Source organism: Hoplias malabaricus, chromosome Y (assembly GCF_029633855.1).
Source record: "Hoplias malabaricus isolate fHopMal1 chromosome Y, fHopMal1.hap1, whole genome shotgun sequence".
Classification (NCBI taxonomy): Eukaryota; Metazoa; Chordata; class Actinopteri; order Characiformes; family Erythrinidae; genus Hoplias; species Hoplias malabaricus.
Genome location: NC_089820.1, coordinates 18,832,335 through 18,856,985, shown reverse-complemented (window position 1 = coordinate 18,856,985; position 24,651 = coordinate 18,832,335). Strand labels below are relative to the sequence as shown.

General features: G+C 38.8%; 2 protein-coding genes across 2 annotated transcripts; both read left to right on the top strand.

The window, feature by feature from the left end:
* The first annotated feature begins 792 nt into the window (after positions 1 to 792).
* LOC136679268 (natterin-3-like) lies at positions 793 to 2,160 on the top strand. The gene is made up of 2 exons (XM_066657703.1): positions 793 to 919; positions 1,070 to 2,160. The coding sequence occupies exons 1-2, from the start codon at positions 793 to 795 to the stop codon at positions 2,158 to 2,160; spliced, it is 1,218 nt and encodes a 405-aa protein (XP_066513800.1).
* A 3,113-nt stretch (positions 2,161 to 5,273) lies between these two features.
* Positions 5,274 to 6,698, top strand: LOC136679544 (natterin-3-like). Its single transcript, XM_066658138.1, has 2 exons — positions 5,274 to 5,372; positions 5,531 to 6,698. The coding sequence occupies exons 1-2, from the start codon at positions 5,279 to 5,281 to the stop codon at positions 6,625 to 6,627; spliced, it is 1,191 nt and encodes a 396-aa protein (XP_066514235.1). The 5' UTR covers positions 5,274 to 5,278; the 3' UTR covers positions 6,628 to 6,698.
* Positions 6,699 to 24,651: the final 17,953 nt, after the last annotated feature.

Sequence of the window (24,651 nt, the reverse complement as noted above, 5' to 3'; positions counted from 1 at the left end):
CACAGTACTGTAGAATGGTTTTGTACTCTGTAACATCGTTTTCATTAATAATGTCTGCCTAAAATTTGGTAGGCACTTAAAATTCATGTCTTTTGGAATCAAGGACATTATTTTCACCCATTTGCTACAGTAGCAGCTTCTAAAATTGTGAGAAAACTTCACACAATATGTTGAAAAATAGTTGTGAGAATTTTTATTTGATTCAGCCACAAGTGCATTATTTAGGTCAAATATAAGTATAAAAAATTAAAAATAAGTGGATAATTACTCCTATATCTCAAACACCACTCCAAGTCACCCCAAAATTTGTATACGTTAAGCTTCATCATTTCAGGAAACATAGTTCTTCAGCTGGAGGTTTATGCTTCACAAGCAAATCGATTGCCTACAACTGATGAGAATGTTAGCAGAGTGCTATAAAGAGTATAGATCTTTTTTTTCTGGTTCTCAGCAGTGATTAAGGAATGTTATTGAATGTTGAATCTTGAGGTTTAAATTTTGCTTTTCCTTACCAGTGTTATGTTTGGTTTCCACAGTAACAATGAGGCCTCAGAGTGTGATTGGAGGATTGAAGTTTATGACTTAAGGGATCATAAATGTGCTATATAAGCCTTACCAGACAGGAAGATCTGGACAAGGGGTCGGACTCTGAAGGTATGTGGCTTCTTTAATATAATAATGGGCTATTTTATATCTCATCCTTTGAATCATAAACAAACATTTATATATTCAATACTGAATCATTGTGTGCTAACTCTTAGTTTTGAAAGAAATACATATCTTTTCTGGTAGATGAAGCTGCTTGCTGTGATTGCCCTACTTCAACTGGGGGTTCTCTGTGCCCTTTCTGTTGCGATACCTAAGAAAGCACCCAGCAACTTGAAAAAAATTGTGGAGAAAACTGCACAAGCTGCGAAACGTAAGTGTACTGATTTTATATACTTTTTTTGTACAAATTAGTTTTGTTCCTCACTCTAAATCTCGTTCACATATTAATTCAAAGTCCCATGAAAATCATACTTTTCCCCTGTATGCCAAAACCCTGATTTGCTGTCTTTTTTTAATACAGCATCTCTTCTAAACCCCCTTCTGGAGGGTAAAGTCCCAATTCTCTCCAATAATGCCCCAGCTGTTGGCCCCATAACACCTCCAGAGCTACAAGAGCCAGTGAGTTATTCGCACCTGTTTGGTGACAATGTCAATCTTAACTGGACCAAGTGGGAGGGATCCCTTCCCAATGGTGCTGCTGGGATCTACAATGGATACACCAAGCGCACAGACTACATCTGCAAGTACAACTGTGAAGCGGGTTTCTACACCCCTAGCAAAGGCCCATACTGCAACTACCCTTATGGTAACAGAGAGTACCATGCCCCTGAGTTTGAAGTCCTTGTCAATGTAGATAATTTTGAATTTGTGGAATGGCATGATGGCTCATATGGATCAGTGCCCGACCATGCTGTTAGAACCTGTGGAGGTGTTGGCATCTTTGTAGGCAAAAACAAATATGGACTTGGCAAGGTTGTCCCTCAGTTCGAAGCCTTTTTCCTGCCATGGGAGGGTGATGAGTACTGGTACAAGAAGTATCAAGTCCTGGCCATCAACCGAAATGCCTACAGCCAGCATATCTCCCACGTAGAGTATGGTATTGATGAAGTAGAACTGTTCCATTACCCACCGGAGACCATGAGGATCTCCACCGTCACAAATAACGACTGCCAATCTGTGACTAAGACAGTGACTATTTCTAAGACCACAGATGTGGAGACCACCTGGAACATCGGCCGCTCCACCATGCTTGGAATCACTGCGGGAATCACTGCCAAGATCCCTCTGATTGGCACTGCTGGAGTGGAGTTCACCGGAGAGAAGACCTTTCAGTTTAACCGAGGTACCACCCTAGTAGAATCACTCAGCCATGAGGTCTCAGTGCAGCTCACAGTTCCTCCCAACCACGTCTGCACTGCCCGCATGGAGGGCCGCAAGATCACTGCTGACATACCATTCAAGGCCAGACTCAGCCGGACGTACTCAAATGGAGAGACCCAGTGGACCTCCATCAACGGCATCTACGATGGAGTACAGATTGGAGAGGTCAGAGCAGTTGTGGACCGCTGTGAGCCAGTTCCAGATGCCAAGCCATGTCCATCAGCTGCATAGATTACACAAGAATAGCAAAGATTGCGTATAACTGCAATTGCATTAAAATTGAGAAAGATCTCCCAAATACACACCTGACCAAACTGACTTTGCTTAAAAACATTACGTCTGAGCAGTATGACATGTTGTCAAAGAATTATTTTGCTGCTACAATATAAATAATAAAGATTAAATACAATACAACAGTTTTTGTCATGTTTGAGAACACAAAGGGAAATATCTTTCAAATATTCTGCACAAATATATTAAACAAATAAGTAGAAATTACCAAGCAGTGTGTTTTGATGAGGAATGTCTCATTCTAGAAAAAAATAGTGGTGTTCATGTATGGTTATTAAGAGAATGGATCAAGAGTCTTGTCCATATTTAATAAACATCATCATCATCATCATCATCATTTTCTTCTCCGCTTCTCCATTTCAGGGTCGCGGTTATTTAATAAACATAATATAATATACTGTATTTTAACAGTTCTTTGTGTACTGAGTAAAATCATCTTCATTTAATCAGTAAAAGCAACATTATCACCTCTGAATGACTGTGATCAGGGTAATAAAGAATATCTTTATCAGCAGAGTCTTTGAGCTTGCATGAAAACCTAATCAGATCTCAAGTAGTCATTTCACCTCATCAGCAGTCAGTGATCTAAAGACTGAAATTCCAATATTATTATATTGAACTTAAAGGAGGCTGAAAGTTGTGGCCTCTTTACAAATGAAGATCTTTAAAAATGAAAGCTCATATCTTGAGTAACTGTTTTTACATCAAGACTAACTTTAGCTAGCAAATTTAGCAGCCTAGCCCAATATTTAGCGTTTCTGCCTCAATACGTCAGCGACTCAGATAATATATAAAACAAAAATAATAAATAAATAAAAAATGAAAGCTCTGGACACTTCTGAAAAAAAAGTCTAAGCTTTTTTGAAAAACCACAAATGCAATGCTATGTTTTTAATGAACAATCAGGACAGTGAAGCAAAGCTTTATGCAAAGCTTCAATGTGAAACAAAATTAAAGAAATTGAATTTACTAAGTAATCTATTTGTTTCACTCTTGCTAATTTCTAAAATAAACGCTTAATATTTTGCACTGAAGCATCGAAGTGTGTGTGTGTGTGTGTGTGTGTGTGTGTGAGTGCAAAATATACAAATGGTAAATTTGTGGGAGAAAATAAACAAAACCTCCACTGAATATGCGAATTTCCATGCATTAATAAACAATTTGTTGATTTCCAAAAGACAAATGTACATATTAATTTCTTGGCGTATGTGAGCAAAAGAGCAATACAGATTTGATAATATATTTTACCAGCTCCTCAACCTGTATCTAAGTAAAATCATCTCAGCAAAATCAGTTTAACAAAAGTCCTTCAGTCGTGGCCTACATTATCATCAATGGCCTATCAGTTAACAAGAGCATGTCATCAGACTCAGGTCATAAATTCTGATAATTCAGCAAAGGACAATGATCTGTTGTCTGGAGACTGACCCTGACCGTATAGCAAACTGCACATTTATCACACATTCACTGGCCTTTTTTGCCTGATCATCCTTCACTGATAAAGAGGTTCCAATATTAACTGACTGTATAAAAACAACAGGCTTTAGATTGTGTGTATCTTGATGAAGGATGGTACTTTGCTCAGTGGGTATAAAGGCTATGTTCTGCCTACATTTTTATATATATATATATATATATATATATATATGTAGTTAAGTGACAACAACAATGTAAATATAAGTTCTATATTAGTTGAACAATGATGGAGGTAAAAGTCAAGTTTGTTGCAGTAAAAATAGTTTATTACCTTTTATATTATATTTTATTAATCTAATTCATTCACTTTAATCGAATTACATAAAATATCTTTCATATGAGTTTTTTCCCCCCATCCCACAGTGTCATATTAAACCCATTCTGTAGTCCCGGTTATATTAGTGTATTAGTATTTAATACAAACAATTAAAGCTTTTAATAAAAGTACACTGTACATGGATTGTTTTTTAAATTATTCTCAGATAAAACATTTTAATGCCCTATTACTGTTTATTCTCGGAATTATTAAGAAAAAAGTAATTGTAATTTTATTTAAATGCAACATTCTGAAACTCCTCCATTACCATGAGTCCAGATTGACTTTTACACAAACATTACACTGTGATCATTCAGTGTCTTTGGATTGCAGTGTGAATACTGTATTCTCAGTTGATGAGGTCACCAGCCCTGGTTTATTAGGGGCAATAATAAGAGCTTAAGAGCTCTTTGGCAGTTGTGCACATCAGCACTCGAAAAGGAGTCTAACAAGGTAAAAGACACGGCTATTTTAGTTTGCTGTTTTGTTTTTTGAGCAATGAATTATAATAAAAGATGTTATTCAAACATAGAATACCAAATATTTCACTAATATTAAATATTGACAATTATTTAGAATATTGCTATTGTGCATGCGTAGGGGAATTTATAACACAAATTTCACCTAGTAATATTTAAATGGGTGATTTTTACAGTGTACTATAGACTAGCATATTTATATTAAGCCATAGACTCATCCCAGTAAACAAGGAACGTCCCTGGACGTTCAAAATAGGTCTAAAAGTAGTCTGTCCGTCAAGGACATATTTTAAACGTCAATGGACGTCCAAAATCATTCTTAATAAGTTAGTTAAGTGGTGACCAATCGATAACGTCAGTGGACGTCCAAAATGCGTTTTATACAAGTATTTTATTTCGGGACCAATTAATAACGTCAATGGACGTCCACAATACGTCTAATAGTCGTCTTTTCAAAGTCTGTGTTTGGACGTCTTTTCAACTTTCATTTTCAACCTTAAGAGAACGTTGATTAGACGGCAGTCATTACGTCATTTCAACGATGAATCAACGGCTAAATGTTTATTGGGATTTAATTTACATTAAATGAATTGGGACTTGAAATACTTACTTTTAATATTCTGTCTCTCTACTTACAGAATTTGGACTTGTATTTGATACAGAGTTTTATTTCATTTAGAAAATGAAGTGGAATTAAATGGATTAAGAAAAGGCAAAGTGATTTAAAAATGAACAGCTTACGGACTTGTTTTTAATCGTTCAAATGGTATTTCTCCTTTCCCACCAGATGAGGGCGGCACTTTCCTTAGTGTTAGTGCTACTGCAGCTTTGTATATCACCACTGCTCTCAATCCCTACCCCCGTCTTCAGTTCAGCCGAGAGTAAGTTAAATTTACAACCGTGTTTGTAACCCTGAGTGTATTTGTAACCTAAATTTTACGGGTTTTTAATTTCTCCAGCAGCTAATAGTTTAACCACTGGCTGACTGGCAACTGCCAGGCAACAGTAATTAATGCATTAAATGTGTATCTTCATCCAGAGGTCCATCTAAACCCTGACCTGGAGGATGTAGTCCCTCCTCTTGATGCCTGGACTCCAGTGGAACACTCTGAAACCCCCCAAGAATTAGTCTCTGAAGAAGAATCTTCACCGTTCATGTTTGAGGACAACGTTAGCCTAAAGTGGGTTAGCTGGAATGGCTCACTCCCAAATGGGGCTGCAGGCATCTACAACGGTTACACAGGGCGTCTAGATTACATCTGTAAATTCAACTGTGAGGCTGGGTTCTACACCCCTAGCAAAGGTCCATACTGCAACTACCCTTATGCAGATGCTGAGTATCCTGCCCCTAAGTTTGAGGTCTTGGTCAATGAAGACAACTTCGAGTTCCTAGAGTGGAAAGCAGATTCCTATGGTTCTGTGCCCAAACATTCAGTCAAGACATGCTCCAAACTCGATATCTACGTTGGCAAGAACAAATATGGGTTAGGCAAGGTTGTTGCAAAGCATGAAGCCTTTTTCCTGCCTTGGGAGGGCAAGGAGTATTGGTACAAGAAATATGATGTACTGACCATTAACAGGGACACGTATAGCCAGCATATCTCCCATGTAGAGTATGCCATTGACCAGATTGAGCTGTTCCATCATCCTCCGGAGACCATCCAAATGGCCAAGGCTACCAATTATGAGTGTAACAGTGTTGAAAAGACAGTCCACTTGGAGAAGAGCAGCACAGTGGAGAAGTTCTGGAACATTGGTAGAGAAACTCGTAATGGAACCAACTCAATCATGACAGGGAAAATCCCTATCATCAACCCAGACAATGTGGACTTCACCAAGGAACAGACTGTGAGCTTTTCTGAGGGCACAAAGATGATCGAGACCATCAGCCACTCCATGTCTGTGCAGGTCCTGGTTCCTCCCAATCATTCCTGTACCGTTAGGATGGATGCCAAAAGAATGACTGCTGACATTCCTTTCACAGCCCGCCTGAGTCGGACATACATCAATGGAGACACCCACTGGACAACGGTCACTGGGACATATGACGGAGTGAAAATTGGAGAGATTAACGCTGTGGTGGAACGGTGTAAACCCATCCCTGATGCTGAACCCTGTGCTGCTGAAAGTGACTGAGACCATCTTGCCACTTTTGCCTCACTGTTAATGGTCTTCTCTTCTTTGTGAGGGCAGAATTATAATGATAATATATATTACCTGCAATAAACATTGAATTGCAATAAAATTTGACTTGAATCTTGATCTTAAAATTGTTCCATTATAAAACTAGCAAAAAAAGTAATATCAGTAAATCCTGCTCTTGCAGAAATAAAGGGGGAGGGAGAAAAATGGGGGTGTGGTTTCCTATCCTTCTCCAAATGTTACATAGTGCAGTTTCTGCAGTGCTGGTGTCATATCAAAATAGGCTCTCTTTTTCCTATTACAGGCCATGAATTTGAAGCTGTCTGAGAATAAATGCTAACATTTTTGCTTTTAAAATGAATTTTCTAAGGTAATGATGCTTGCGTTTGTGTGGCACTATGGCATAAGAGGTAATGTCACTGTTAAACAGCTCAAGGGTGCAGGGGTGTGGCTTCCAACCCCGCCTTGGAACACTGAGTGAATGCGTGAGTGTGTGGTGTCTTCTGGCACTTGGTCCAGGGTGTGTACCTGCTTGTACCCAATGATCCCAAATATTGGAGCACTGTTGTTTTTCATTCTAGAACTCACAGGCAAAAAGTAAAGTTCTCTTCAGAATCAGAGGTGCGGACCAAACTGGCTGGTACTGCTTAAACCCAAGATGGAACAAAGCTATTTACTTCTGCTAAGCAATTTCTCAAGTACAATAACAATGCCTTGCTAGCAATTTCATCACAACACAAAATTAGGAATTCCCAGCACAAACGTTTTTAATGTATTTTCAATTTAAAATAAAAATAATAAAAATTTGTAACATAATGAAATACAACAACAATGAATACATATTAACAGCACAATTCATAGCTAATTTGCCCTTAGTTACAAATTTGTATTCATAGATCACAGTGTGACAAAATATACCCTAAAACACACTGATAATTCCCTGCTACTATAATAAAGATGAGGATGTGATATGAGAGAGACAAATGACATTTTGGAGATGTTGGGGAAGATATTTTAGTCCTTTTTTGCCTGGGGTTTGCAACATTAGCTTTGTGGTTTCAGAAATACACAAACATGTATTTACTGAACCATTACAGTGAAAACACACACAAAAAATGTATGTTTAATTTCAACAATTATAATAATCATAGGGCGGCACGGTGGTGCAGCAGGTAGGTGTCGCAGTCACACAGCTCCAGGGGCCTGGAGGTTGTGGGTTCGATTCCCGCTCCAGGTGACTGTCTGTGAGGAGTTGGTGTGTTCTCCCCGTGTCCGCGTGGGTTTCCTCCGGGTGCTACGGTTTCCTCCCACAGTCAAAAAAACACACGTTGCAGGTGGATTGGCGACTCGAAAGTGTCCGTAGGTGTGAGTGTGTGAGTGAATGTGTCTGTGTTGCCCTGTGAAGGACTGGCGTCCCCTCCAGTGTGTATACCCGCAAAAAGCATTACTGAAAATAATGACAGTGCACTCCTGGCTCTAAGGTGTAAATGTGCCTCTATCATTCAGATGCTCAAACATTTCACCAGAATAAAAAGTTAATGGTATAAATATGTGAATTCTAATTTATTTTTTGAGGTGACAGGTGATGTGCTCAGTAAGACGGCCTATTTCAAATATGAGCCCGTATTTATAGTGGGAATCAACAAGTGCACACATCTCCTATCTAAACAGTCAATCTAACTCACAATCACACCATCTCAGCTGTATATGCAAACCTATGCAAACCAGCCACCGGCCTCCAACTGCCTGAAAACATAACTGTCTCTCCAAGAGTAAACACAGATTTCAACATGTCCAAACGTTCCTTGTCAAGCCAGGTAGGTGCTTTGTCTCCTGCAATAAACTGTATTATGTGTATTATTATTGTTGTGACTGTACTGGAGGGTTTGTACATGTTTCATCTAAACACTGGAATGTTTGAGATCTGCTCTGTAATGGTGTTCACACCTCAAGTGTTTATTTGGGCAATAGGGGGCTAAATATTGACTTTAGAGAATCAATGGTCTGTCTTTGTCCTGGTCACCATATTTCCTTTTTCCTTCTCTGAGTAAGCAGAGATAACCACAATCCCAGCTCAGTGAAGACTTCACCAGCTGGCAATACACACTCTTTTCAGAGACATGATTTATCCATATATATATCCATCCATCCATCCATTATCTGTAACCGCTTATCCAATTCAGGGTCACGGTGGGTCCAGAGCCTACCTGGAATCATTGGGAATACACCATGGAGGGGACGCCAGTCCTTCACAGGGCAACACACACACTCATACATTCACTCACACCTACGGTCACTTTTGAGTCGCCAATCAACCTACCAACATGTGTTTTTGGACTGTGGGAGGAAACCGGAGCACCCGGAGGAAACCCACGCGGACACTGGGAGAACACACCAACTCCTCACAGACAGTCACCCGGAGTGGGAATGAAACCCACAACCTCCAGGTCCCTGGAACTGTGTGACTGCGACACTACCTGCTGCGCCACAGTGCCACCTATATATATATATATATAAAATCAAAAAGGGGTGGCATGGTGGCACAACAGTTAGTGGCAACTCAGAAATTGTCCACAAGTGTGAGTGTGTGAGTGAATGTGTGAGTGTGTGTCACCCTGTGAAGGACTGGCGCCCCCTCCAGGAAGTGTTCCTGCCTTGCACCCAGTGATTCCGTGTGATAAGTGATTACAGACAGTAAATGAATTAAAATATCAAAAAGGATTTGTAGAGTTGTCCTACTTGACTGTCCGACCATAATGAATTTGTATATTTTTAAGAGCCCATATACATTTTTTTCTCTACAAAAATACTCAGTAAAATGCAGTCTGGTTAAAACAATCTTTATAATTTCACAGTGCCAAACTACTATACCATGTTACAGTGTGAATGTCTCGAAAATGTTAGAAGTATACTTCAATATAAAACAATTTTGCAACAGTCTTTCCTTCTCTCTCTCTCTCTCTCTCTCTCTCTCTCTCTCTCTTTCTCTCTCTCTCCCACTCTCTCTCTCTCCCACTCTCTCGCTCATCTGTGAGTGAAGGAATTGATCTGCTGATATAAGAAGCAGTCTAATGAGGATAAAGAGCATCTTAATAAAGAATCCTAATCCCTCTTCTAAGCCTTCATTACAGCTCCTGCTTCATTCACAACTCCTCCTTCATCATGAAGGCACACTCACTTCATCCCCCGCCATTGTTCTTGCACTTAAATATTTCTCACCAGGGTCCTGATATTTTTTGTCTTTGTCTCATGTCAGTTCAATTTGATCTGCTCATTAGGCTTTGAGATGAGTTGGGGTTTAGTTTGAAATGTATTTCTTTTGTCTACTGTATGGTCTTAGATGGTTCAAATGGAATATAAGACATATGTTTAATGACTCTCAGCCAACTGGGAGCAGCCCATGGTGGAAAAAGGATGTTCTGTGTGAAATAGTGAGAGGTTTATGTTTTGTCATAGAGTAAGAACAATGAGTTGTTCGTCCTTTCTTCCGAACGCTTGTGGAAGATCACTTTTACTCCTAAATGAAGAGGACATTCTGTGGAACATGAAAGACTAGGACATGGTTCTTACACTAAAAGTCCTTGTGAAAGTTAATGTTAGTACTTTGTCATGTCTCTAATAACAGAACATGGACACTTGTCTAATGCTTCTAAGTAATGGAAACTAGGAGTCCACCTTTGCCTTTGTAACAGCTTCAGCCCTCAAAAGAAGAAATGCTTTGAGGTTATTAATCACATTTCCAGGACTATTTTTACACAGTACCCAAGTTCAGTCTTGGATTGTCATGGTTCAAGTACTCCCAAACACATTCAACGATTCCCAAACACTAGATGGTATTTTTTTTTACTGTAAAACAAATGAATTCATTCATGGTCTGTAACCGTTTATCCAGTTCAGGGTCACAGTTGGTCTGGAGCCTATGCAGAATCCATCACTCAAAGAGACTCAAACCCACAACCTCCAGGTTCCTGGAGCTGTGTTACTGTGACACTACCTGCTACGCCGCTGCGCCACCCCAATACTGTAAAAACCAGCTTCAAAATCATTGTGAATGTATTTAGCAGGGAGAACAGAGCCTCTGTACTTTGTGCAGGATATAAAAACCAACACCACTTCCTCCTCAGGACTTCAGGAAAGTGCTGTAAAAATAATGCACTCTGTGAAACTGTAGGGGGAGCCCAGGAGTAAAAACACCAAATTTTACATAGTGTTCCTTTCTAAGACTTTTACTTTATTGTCTGAAAATATCAGAAGCTTATTTACTATTAATTTACTGTTCTAGCACCTGCCTGGATATATATATATATATATATATATATATATATATATATATATATATATATATATATATATATATATATATTCTAACCATCCCAAGAATATTGGGATTCTACCAGTGATGTTATGTGTTGAAAATGCTAATATTTACCCCTCAGGCCAGAATTCAACGAGGTACACCTCTCTTTTATCTTCCAGGAGCGAGAGAGACACAGAGTAAGCCCCCCCCCCCTACATACCCTGTCTTAATTATATGTGAGGAGCATTCAGAAGTGTACAGGAGGATTTTTCAGTTAGGGGTTCCCTAATGGGTTGAGAGTGCTTCCTCCTCCCTTGTTTCTTTTGTTTATTCTGATAGTACAGGGCAGATTTATATCAGCCTAAATCTACAACATCACCCCCTCATTTCACCTACACAGGCCTAATTAGCTTCACTGCACACCAATCATTTCATCATGCGCCTAGGGGGGAAGGCTTTTTCTTTTGTACACAGCCCAACATTAACACCCTTCATTTGATTTCATTAAAGTGCAGGCGTTGTGTTGTGGGTTGTGTTGTCTGTGTGGCTGTGTCGATATGTCAGATGCTGTATTTGCTGATTACCCTTGATGAAAAGATTTATGTAGAAATACACTCTCTTTCACTGATCATTTAACATGCTCAAAATATCTATAATAGAACTACAATATTCTTTTGAAATATCCTTGCATCTTTGACATAAATGAAACACAATACTGTACAAACAGTACAATGAATTCTTGTACAATTTTTATACATAGATACCCCTTTTCTGTAGTCAGTCGACCAGGGCCAGTCTCAGCAGGGCAAATGACTGAAGTTCTGCTGGACACTGGACCTCCAGGACAAGAGCCAAACCTGTCTGGAGAGTAAACCAACATAGCCCTAGTTGTAAGTAAGGCCTAGTTCAAAAAGGCAGCTTAAATAACTTTTTTAACTAATACAGTAGTGGTACCCTGTTACTCTATGGTGGTTACCTTACGGGTATATATACAGTGCCTTAAATTAGGGAGCTTAATTGTACCATATTCTATTAAAATTGAGTTGATTTCATATGCCCCATTTCACCTCCATATATGTTCATTTATTTTAAACAGTTCTATAATGAAAAATTACAAATATTTACTTCTTCTTAAGAAGGGAATGTAATGTAGCTTTAGCGAACACGACTAGACTTTAACACCACTGTTGTACCTTTAAAGGTACATTTACACTGTACAATTAGTGGCCAAATATGTACCTTACCATACCTTTTTTTCCTGAGAGTGTAAGATTGGAACGGGGCAGATATTTTTCAGTCTGAATGTCAGGAATTGTCATTAAAATGCCAGGCAGTATACTGGTTCATTCAATATACCAGTTAAAATTCATCCTATGGTCTGTTTTTCTTACATACTGTAATACTATTACATACAATTAAAAAAAAGAAACCACACAGAATGAAATTAATTATTTCAGTTTTTGGAATACTCTCAAAACATTATTTACTCATTTTCAGTCTCATTAAGGAAAGCATCCTGCTTGTTTTCAAGTATGTTATGCTGTAAGAATGCATAAAACAAAATTTGAAAAAATAAATAGAACACAACATTTTTAATAGCAGGCAGCACGGTGGTGCAGTCAAACAGCTCCAGGGACCTGGAGGTTGCGGGTTCGATTCCTGCTCTGGGTGTTTGTCTGTGAGGAGTTCGGTGTGTTCTCCCTGTGTCCGCGTGGGTTTCCTCCGGGTGACTGTCTGTGAGGAGTTTGGTGTGTTCTCCCTGTGTCCGCATGGGTTTCCTCCAGGTACTCCGGTTTCCTCCCACAGTCCAAAAACACACGTTGGTAGGTGGATTGGTGACTCAAAAGTGTCTGTAGGTGAGTGTGTGTGTGTGTGTGTGTCTGTGTTGGCCTGTGAAGGACTGGCGCCCCCTCCAGGGTGTATTCCTGCCTTGCGCCCAATGATTCCAGGTAGGCTCTGGACCCACCACGACCCTGAACTGGATAAGGGTTACAGATAATGAATAAATTTTTAATATCTCAAGGGGCTGCCTCACTATTAATAATACATTTTTTGTTTGTATTTCCTTAATTTCCATAATAAATCATATAAAACTTACTTGTGTTATAAAAGAGGGGGCAAACCCTCTTAATTTCTTGCTCCACTATCTTGATTTTCTCAAGTATATTAATATATATCGACTGAATAAAAAATGTCTTTGTCAGAGCATTGTGGAGACATGTGCTAACAGCGCTCTGTTTGGTCGAGTATGAGCATGTTACTGCCTCAGGAGAGGGAAAAACCAACACTCCAACCATTGCCATAACAGTGATGTCAATACAGAAATCAAACAGAAGCAAATATGTCAAAGGCACTAAAAATGATTTATTTTTAATTCCTAAACAGGCTCTAACTCTAACCCTAAAGGCCAGTATATGGACATTCAGATATTCTGACTCATTCAACTTACTGACATATTTTATAAATGTTTCTCAACATTAATGAGTTCATAAGAAACCTGAAGCTGTATCCTGTTTGACATAAGCCCTTAGAGAGCACCCCTCAGGGTTTTCTAACATAATAATGAAACTGGCCTTCATCACCCATGTGAAAAAGTAAATGCCCAGAGTAAGTTACTCAGGCAGCAAAGTAACACATTTTACTATGACAATAAAATTCATCTGACTAAACACAGCTCTCATGCTGATTTTTAACATCAGAGGGCTGTAATCGCCACAATTTGTATTAACCCATATTAAAAATTAAAAGGTTTAGTTAATTTTTTAATGTTTACTGTGTATCACTTGGCATGAAACAGTTAACAAGAATGGGAAATAAATGCATAGTGATTTATATGATCTATCTCCAAAAATATTAGTTACCCCTAAGCAATATAATTTACAGTTACCACCAACACACCATGGCAAAGATCTGAGATACTACTTCAGCTCGTTCCAACAGGTGTGTGACGATGGGGAAAGTACCCTTTGCTCTGATTGAGTTCCCATTGGCCATGTCTCTTCTTCCTTGCCCTTCCACTAACCCCTGCAGGCCTCCCTCCACTGCAAATGTTTGTCTTGAGTAAAGAGTGTAGCAGGTGCGGAGCAAGCCCTTCAGGGTTATTAAGTGGAAAGGGGAGAGGAGAATTGCAGAGAGGGTGACTAACTGCAATCAACATCTGCATGTGCCAGCAGCAGCCACTCTGCATTTAATCACCCACCATCATGTCTCCGGCACACACCAGGCGCACGTTACAGCCCGTGGGGGCATGCTCCCAGTGAGCCATAGCTTTAGCTCATCTAAAGCAGCAGGTGGCAGATCTTGAAGGAATACTCAAGCATTTATCAACATGATCTCTATCTGTTATATCTCTATTGTGTAGTTACTTACCATAAGCCATAATGTAGACAGACAAACCATTGATTCAAAATAGAGGCTTATGTCTCTGAGCTAGAACTAAGCCAGTCTGTATTTGCCCTGTTACAAAAATACACACAAACCAACATCAAATCACAGCTGTGTTCAATTTTAGATGTGTAATATAAACTATACACCAACATTTCAAGGGATTTACTGTTACTGCAGACTTTTTCTAGAGTACTGGTGCACTCAGTCGTCTTGATCATTTGGTGCAATGCAGTCAGTCTTATTCTCAGCTTGACAATCTGGAAAAAAATCAACCACTGCAAACATTGACCCTACAAATTCCAGTTTGTGTGTCATAATCTGTGACATAGTCCAGTTTTTTATTACTCCTTTGGTTAATAACTCTGATTTTACAGGTCACCATATGCTTACATGCCCAAAATGTTACCAGCCCTTCTGGAAATGTCTAGAACCCTCCAGACTCTATTCAGCATGTATACTGGGCATTTGGAATTATGGTGTGTCTTCATTTACACACTGTATTACCAGGCTCAGGTATACACCCCATCTCTGAAGACATACTCAACAAAACAAGAAAGATATTTTAACAGTTTCATATTTTGCTTTGGGATTGTTAGTTGAGAAAGTAAAGTGAGAGCACAGTGAAATCAAAGATATATGGTGTTCATCCTTAATTACTGTGAGTACCAAATTACCCTAGACAGTTTTCCTTTGAATGGTCCATTCGTTTTTACCATGAGAATAATGTGAAGGGGTAACAAAAGCCAAAGGTCCAAGGGCTTTGAGTAAGAGAGCTGAATTTCACTTGCTTTATTGACATGACCTTTGACCCCAGAATCTCCAGGAGCTAGGCAGGACGACGCTAGCATAACAAAGTGTCATTTGTAACAACACCACATAATAAGGAGGAGGACCGGAGGAAGACACAAACGCTAAATATTTCCAGTTTTAAACCCACTGATAATTGAATGTGAACTTATTTCTGGAAAGTAATAAATAAGGCTAGAAATGTGATCCTGTGAAGCGTGTTCCCATCATTTTCAGTTGAAATATTTAGCATGGGAAATTTATTTTGACTTCACCTCTGGGACTGGTTTTAATTTTTTATATAGTTTATTTATTTTTCAGGATTGCTGACCAACTGGTGACCTGCAATGACCCTAATCAGAGTCTGTTGGTGAGAGGATGGGTTGTTTAATAATCACAATCTCACAAATGGGCATATGATCAGAAAAAGAGTCGACCAGAGTCAGCAGGAAAATTGTGAGTGTATTTTACACCACATTCAATACTGTGTATCATTATTGATGTAGATTATACTTATTGTGAGTCGTATTTTGCTGCATGGAGTGATTTGTGAGAGCTGCTGTGTTACGGTGGACTCTCAGAAGACTTTCAACAGAAAGCTGAGTCAGTAGAAAGATGAACCATCCAGGGATGAGGAGCTGCTTCAGATAATAGCAGCCCAGCCTGGGATTTCCCTTACACTCATGGACTGTGTGAGATAATTGTGAATGTGAAATCCAATCTGTCAGTCTGTGTGTGTGTGTGTGTGTGTGTGTGTGTGTGTGTGTGTGTGTGTGTGTGTGTGTGAGAGAGAGAGAGAGAGAGAGAGAGAGAGAGAGAGAGAAAGTATTTTGTATTTTTATAGTTCCAGAATAGTAGCAAAAAACATCTGTCTTTCAAATGTGATAGAATTCTGAAATCAAGGCTTTTAATATGGAGCTTGTTCTCCTTTTGCTGCAGTAACACCCTATACATTCCTAGGAATGGTTTATACTAGATGCTTGTACATTTATATGAGGATTTGGCTGCATTCAGCCAAAAAAAAAAACCTTACTGACATTTGGTACTAAATATACATCAACATTTCAGCCACAATCAATAATTAATTGTTCAGAACATTAATTGATTAACAATAAAGTGGTGTTCACATACTTTTGACTGCATGATATTGTTAGAATATGCCTCCAGATCCAAAATATGTTAATATATTTATTTGTATTTCTATTAGCAATAATGGCATTTAAGAATAACTAATGCATTAAGGTAGAATCAATTTAAGGTTAGTACAAGAATATAATAGAAAAGGTTCCCCATGAATCAGATTTGTATATGTTACCATTGTATTGAATAAATATACAGCTCTAGAGGAGTTAATAAAAAATGCCCCACAAAGATAGAAATACAAATGCTAATGTATATATGGTTCTCCAGTAGGGCGCAGTGTTGCAGTAACTGTTCTGTATCACTGTCTCGGCTGCTTTTCTCTGCTGAAGAACATTTCAAAAATCATTTCCAAACTATGACTCAAAAGAATATCACCACTTAAGTCAGATCCAATGAGACAATTGCACAAACTACATTTTAGCAACATGAGCTTTCTATTCTCTCTCGTCTGCCATTAGAGAAGGGTTGGAGAAACCCAACACTGCAGGTGAACTGAAAGGAGATGGACTTGCTGGAGATGGTGCTTTGTCCATCAGCTGGGTGTGAAGGGTGTCCAGAGACAAAAGTGCAATGTAGCTGTGTGCCCTGACACTCTATGATCAGCCGTCCAAAGCAATTATATACGTGACTTTTGTGTCGGACACTATTGATGTGTTGTTTAGAATGCTTAGAGGGATACCTGTAGAGCTTTTATTTTGTTGTAGTGCTGTTTTGAGGGGTGTTGGTCCCAATGGAGCGCAAAAGAAAAGGATAACACCCACCTAAAATACCATAATGCTGATCTATTGACCACTAGACTATTTCTGAAAAGGCCCCCATGCTTATCGGGAAAGACTTATTCTCCTGAGCCTTTCAAGTACTCTATTAATAATTATATAATACATTTATTCTAAAATATAATTGTCTGGGGTATAACATGATAAGGGGAAACTGAACCTAAAGGAAAAGGACAAAATTTTGTTTTAAAGGATGTACTCCAACATTTTTCAACCTAGTCTCTTGGACAAAGAAGAAAAAGGCTTGTTTTTATAATGGGCAACATTTCCCTACAGCCTCAGAAAAAATTAGAACAGAGATACATTATTGTTGCTAAAGGTACAAACAGCATAAATGTGTAGCTGTGAAACAGATTCAAGTACAAAGTGTTTTTAGTATTCAAGCCATATTCTCAAAATATCATCAGTGAAAGTTCACAGCAACAGCACAATGTTTCATGATAAAGACAATTTTATAGCATAATCATAATGTTATAAAGATAACATCAAAACCTAAATGAAAACATACGTATTTAAGCTTGTTTTTGGAAGTACGAACAGATTTATGACTACACATATTAAAATAAAATATTTGTTTTATAAAATAAAACCTCAGTGGTTTTTAAAAACATGAAAGAGGCAAGAGTTCCCCTTAGATGCCACAATGGTTATCCATTACAGTAAACTATCTCTTGCCAAAGTGTTAATGAGTAACCCGCATAAACAGGTGATTACACATGTGGACTACTTTAGAATTATTGTAAGCGCTTTTTTTAACTGCTGCTAACTTACAGGTCTGATATGGTTCATATTTTCTGATGGGTGGGTTCAGCTCATAATTATACCAAACGCTTCTGAACGCAGTTTATCAGCACTCTTACTTTGAAAGGGGGTTCTGTTGCACAGCATTATACAAGTGAAAGTTTCTCAATGTTCGTAAACTAGATTGAGCTACCGCGTTGCTGCCCTTCCACCTCTGTAAAACAACCATATCAAACTGCAATTTTCGTTTATTTATAATGACTGATTGATTGATGAACCCGAAACGCGCATGCGCAAGGACAGGCCGTTAACGCTTGTGCAGCAAGACTTTAGCAAGTTGGCTAAAGTCATGTTGGGTTTGAGACCTTGCCTGATGTTATTGTTGTAAAGGAAGTAGTGCATCTATAAACATATATATATATTAAAAATATGCTAAAGTGTATTTTAGGAGGTTGTTAAGATAAGTACCTCTGCTCACAAACATTTAAACTACACTGACTTAAGTCTAATTTTGTGGTGGAAAAGATGATGAAAATGAAACAAGCTACTTTTTGCAAGTGAAATTCAGCCATTCCACCTTAATTTGCTCTGCAGTGTTATGGAGCTGGTACATACTGTAATTCTATCAATATTTATAGGCCCTAATTCAGTTTATAGAAAAGCTATTTCATTATGATTAAAATATCATATAATTGTCAAATTTCCGTGTATGTTAAAACACTTTAAAGAAAGTAAAATGACACATTTGTCCGAAAAATACATCAGTTGCACTGATTTAGATCTGTTTTTAATTCTATATATGAAAGCATAATAACATTTTAACTCTAGATTTTTAAAGATAGAAGTTCCCTTTTGACACTTAGTGTCCAGCAGTAATTCATCCCATGACCCCTATGATTTTCATGCTTTCCCTGGACTTTCCCTGAGCCAGTGTGAGGACTGTCCAGTAATACATGATCAGTCAAATAAAACTCTTACAAATCACCATGCGGAGGCCAGCTCTTGGGTTCTTCAGTACTGGACTCCCCTGGTTCTGAGGCCTGAAGGAATCTGATGGCCGGCGACAGCTACTGGAGGAGCTTCAAAGGCGCGTGCAGATGTGTGACTGCTCTAGCTCTAATCCCTTTAAAGCTGGATCTCATCCGGATCTTTTTCATCTGCCCTCACACCAGCAGAGCTTTTTCCAAGGACTCTGTAATGCACTGCATTAACAGATAAAGGCTTGCTCCTTACAGCTGCTGCATGCTGACAGCTAAACAGAAAAACTCTCTCTGTCTCTCTCTCACTCTCTGCATTGCATCTTTTATAATCTGTCTCTCATTTTCTCTGTCCCTCTACTCTCCCACCCATGGCTTTCATTTGGTTCTTCCTTTTCCTATCCTTATTTGTGTCTTTTATTTTGCCTTTTTGTCATTAATTAGTTCTTACTGTCCTTCAGTTTCTCATTTTTCTCTTCCTTTTGTGTAGTTTCTTGGAAGCTCTGCCTCATAATTTTTATCCTTCCTTCCTTTTTATTAATTAATTTATTTTTCTTTTATACTCCTGTTCTCAGTTCTCTTCAGTAAGCCGTAAAAGTAAGAGCTAGCATTCAGAGTCAGGCCATTTCAGTTTTAACACCTGAATGTGTTATATTTGAATAATATCCTATATATTGCAATACTAATATAATAAATAAATAATGATTAGGAATATGCCTGTGTAATAATTGAATCAGTACTGCAGAGGTTAGAGTGATGAAAAGGAATGAAGAAAAAAACAATATTAAAATACAGAGCAGAGAACTGCTCTCTCTCTCTCACTTTCTCTCTGTCTTTCTAATGTCATATTCACTGTCTGCATTTTGCAGTAGCTTCAGATTCTTAGATATTTAAATCTATGAGTAAATCATTCCCATTTCTTCCATTTTTGTTCTTGTCTTTCATAGATTCTCACAGTGTAAGGAATAAAATATTAGGGATTTCCACTATTTGAGTACAATATAACAATAAACTATGCTAATAGGCATTCGAGAGCACATCTGTCAAAAATAGACATGGAGATTTTCTCATGAACGGCAGTGATCTGTAATCATAAGGAAAGTTTTGATACTTTTAACCCCAACTTTCGACCTTTTGGGTTTGGTGGTCACAGTAGGACTATGTTTATTCAATAAATTCCCAGGATTGTGTGCTTCTGAATTGAGAGCTGTGTTTTTTCTGCTTGTTTTGTGCTGAAGGATGATAAGATGAAATTTTTTGGGAGTGTGTAAATGTGCCACTGTTGCCCCCCAGTTCTTTGGTCCTGTGTGTGATGGATTCAAATGTTTTCCATCATGGTGACCTAGACGCCACATCTGCCACTACCACTCCCCTGAGGCTCCAGAGCATGAGAACCACCCTCCTCCCTCCAGTTCAGACCCATACCCCATACACTTTACTCTCTCTCACTCTCTCTCTTCTAATGTTAGTATTTTTACTGCTGCCGAGATAAATGGCTCTTTACAACAAACTGTCCCAGATTTTTGTCAGTCCACTATGAATTCAATTACAGACCTTTGCATATGTTGCTCTGCATACCTGTTTGCCCTCTTTCGCCCTGTTTTTCAGTGGTCAAGGACACCACAGCTGGTATTACTTGCATGATGCTTTCGTGTCACTGACATGAAAGTGACGTGGTGGTGTGTTAGTTCATGTTGTGCTAGTATGAGTGGATCAAAACATCAAGCAGTACTACTGAAGTTTTTTTAACCCTTTAGCAGGTGCAGCTTGTACATAATAGGTGCAACCACCCGCTCTGATAGAAATATTATTTTAATGTATATAAAATACATTTTGTAATATATATAACATATGTAATATATACAATGTATTAAGAAAAGAGCACTTCCTCTTCATTTATGTTGCTACTGAATGATGGGAGCAAAGCCAATCAAAACTACTTCTGAGAGATAATATGCACATTTACTAGAAAAAAAAACAGAGCTTCGTTGTCCTGCGGTATGTGTTCAAATTTATTGGGATGGTTGTTGAAACTGAAAATGTGTCACAAACAGGCCCCCCTCAGGGTCTGTGCTATAAGCCACCAATCAAAAGTATCCAGCCAGCATCTTCCTGTGACCACTGATGAACAACAACAGGATGGCTAACACAAACTGTGCAGAAGCAGATAAGTTAATGTCTCTGACTTTACATCTATGAGATGGACCAACGAGGTAGTGTCTAATAGTGTGGACCGTGAGTGGACACAGGGTGTAAAATCTCCTGCATCACTTCTGTGTATTATATTATATACTTTGAAAATGTCTTGTATGAAGGAGATGTATGGCTCATATACAAGATAATTCACTAGTGTTTCTGCTTTTCCCATAGTACATTCTTACTTACTCTCTCACACTGTCTTGTACACAACCCTCCCTCCCCAACCTATCTTCTCCAAAACACCCCACCCCCACATTCACATCTCGTTTCTGTTTCCCAGCCTCTGCCCCTCGATAGCTCTTGTGTAAACATCTAATTGAGGATGTGATATGAAAAAAAATAGAAACGAGAAAAAAAAACATTTTTTTCTCTGTTGTGAGCAAATGGTCATTTCCTGTTACAAAAGCCTCATGGGCTGCAGGACAGTGGTTTGTGGGTTGTTTACCCTTCGGTAAAATTACATTAGCTTGACACCCAGGAAGCCGCTGCGTGTGAAATCTACAAGACCTAGAAACGTCTGCGTAATCACAACACTGCTAACACTCAAAAGGTGATGAACTTACTCGGCTTATTGAATGCTGACAATGCACCGCTACGTTTCACTCCTTTCACACAACTCCGCTTAGTGCAGCCTCCTTAAAAGCTCTCTCACGAACATGTGACAAAATACAACAATGAAACAATGCATGCCGAAATGGCACCACACTTCCATAAGTGAGGCCCAAATGGAACTATGTGAAAAAAAATGTTTTTTCCTGTAATATAGAGCTCTGTTAAAAACATCAGTCTATATTCACCTGTACAACAGTCACATCTCTGCTGTCATGTGTACATATGTATAATGTTCTATGAGGGAATTACACCGTATGCACAAAAGGTTTCAATTGTTTTCAAAAACTTTTCATCCAACATTTCTTTTGGTGGAAATTTACTGGTGTCTCTCCTCTTCTAAAAAATCTTTAAACTAGATACTGGAACTTGAGAATGTGATGGAATTCAGGCAAAAAAGATCACATCCTTAAGATACTGGGACTTCCAGTCCAGAGCACACCAAAATGAGTCAAAGAGAGAAACAAACAATATACTTCATATGTTCCTGTTGAGTGCTGAAAGAACTACAGTGCTGTTCTAAATATTTATCAGTGCTTGAGTGGTTTTTTGACTTCTGCTTTTGTAATTTTGTAGAGTGACTGGAGTGATCTGAGGTCTTGATGTTTTCAAACCTGTTTAAATTTTATGACTCAGAACGTATAGAATTTATGTGTCCTGTCTGTAGTTAAATATTCTCAAACAAGTATTCTGCCAAAAGCAACATATCCCACTCCATTTTTTCCTCAAGGATAGTCACTGTGTGTGTGGGGGTGTGATACCCAGTCTACCCCAACCTTAACAAAAAGGACAAGAAAAAGGAACAAATAAAATTGACAGCACGTGTGAGATTCTCCCCATTTTCAAATATGATTAGGATAGTAAAGGTCAAGCTGGGTAAGCCTGGCTTAAGAAATAAAAGTTAAATATGAATGTAGGACACTCTACTCATCTCTGGCCCTGACATTTCAGTACTTTTATTGATGCTGTTTTTTTTCCAAAGCTATTAAAATGTTCTAATTTTATTCACCTCATTATTTCACTCAAGTACTTTAACTTAAGTTATATATAAGGATACTCTGTGGACCTCTGCACAGACACTGACACAAAAATTCTGTACCTCCTATCCAACTGTGGTCATATCCTCAGCTCATTTAAGGTGCGGACCAAGTATTCTCTTTTGATCTGTCGCAATGGCCTTGACCTCTGTATGACTCTACATTTATGTCCACTTACCACTCCAGACTCCCATTTCCAGTATTACAGTGTTTTGATGGTCGGGTTTGTTTTTTTCCATTTACAATTAGCAGGGCTAGACAAAAAGGAAGTTTAAAAATATTTTACTGAAACCGCTGTCATTTTAGCAAATATATAAATTTTGTGATACATAAGCAATAAATTAAAATAAATTTAAAAACATCTACCTAGACTGAACTTTGGGCACTTGGCTTAGCCACAGAAGTCTCTAACGTGTAATAAGTAATATTTATGATGTTTCAGCTCGTTGGGACACAGGGACTCCTCAGAGGAGCAAGCATAAGAACGTCAGTGAGGTCAAACTGAAAGACACTGTCTGACAGCTGATATGATAAGAAGTGTATAACTACAGGTTAAAGAATATTAACAGTGAACAGGTGACAAATGTTAGACACAATGTTTCACAAACAAAATTGTGGGTGGGTGCTTGCTGTTTAGAGTCCTCTAGTAAATGTAAATAGGATATATAATTGAGAATTAAAATATTCCAATAGTAGAAAAAGGTACCTCTCATTCAACTGCCTGAATTCCCAGTGGACATTTGAGGCAGGTTAGCTTGTTCTTCATGCTTAATCGGAGTAAATGAGAATTCAGATTAACCAGGGATCTGGAGGTTGTGGGTTCGAGTTCCACTCTGGGTGACTGTCTGTGAGGAGTTGGTGTGTTCTCCCCGTGTCCGCGTGGGTTTCCTCCGGGTGCTCCGGTTTCCTCCCACAGTCCAAAAACACACGGTAGGACAGGGGTGTCAAACCAAATCCACGGAGGGCCGTGTGGGTGCAGGTTTTCTTTCCAACCACGCAGAAGCCACACCTCATTCCACCTGTTTTTAATCATTGGATCTAATCAATAGATCTTGACTTTCAGTAGTGTGGGGCTTTTGCGTGGTTGGAAAGAACACCTGCACCCACACAGCCCTCCGTGGATTTGATTTGACACCCCTGCGGTAGGAGGATTAGTGACTCAAAAAAGTGCCTGTAGGTGTGAGTGAATGTGCGAGTATGTCTGTTGCCCTGTGAAGGACTGGCGCCCCCTCCAGGGTGTATTCTCGCCTTGCGCCCAATGATTCCAGGTAGGCTCTGGACGCACCACGACCCTGAACTGGATAAGCGCGTACAGATAATTAATGATTGAATGAATAATATTTCTCGCAAAGGTTTACTTTATTTTTTTATTTTGCTTTTAGGTTTCCTGCTATTGACTGACCGAGCTGTCACACCACCCAGCAGTACTGATATCCTGCTGGAGAGCCCCAGCTTACTGACGGAAAACATCAGTCCTCAGTTTTAAATTTAAATGGAAGTGCACTATCATCCAGTGACTTCCACCTTATCAAATAAGAGAACAATGTGTTCATTCACAAAGAGGTCATCCGGAGGAACAGCAGCAAACTGGGAAACATACTCAGCAAAGACAAGAGTACACACGCAACAATAATGACATGTAAATCATAACCCTGTGTACACATAAGGATATGCAAGACCCTACTAGAGTGCAAACAATGCAAGACAGAGAGGATCAGGAACAAAGAGTAACATTTCATAATACAGCAGGCGTCTTAACCTGTACTTACCCAGAACTTACAATGTACCCTCATGCGTTTTGTGGTGTATTTTTCCACAATTTAAAATGTATTTACCCGGTCCTTACAGTGTACCTTCCCATAACTTCAGTCTGAGGTGAGTTAAGATGTCATTTAAGGTGGAATTTATATTATTAAGTGAGACTACAGGTACTAATTATTGCAACCGGGTCTCATGGCTATTCGTGTTATATTCACATATATAGGGGACTGCAGTTCGTGACATAGTCGCATATTTTTGACATTTTATGCGACAATATCACGATCATAGATGTATGGGTAATTACC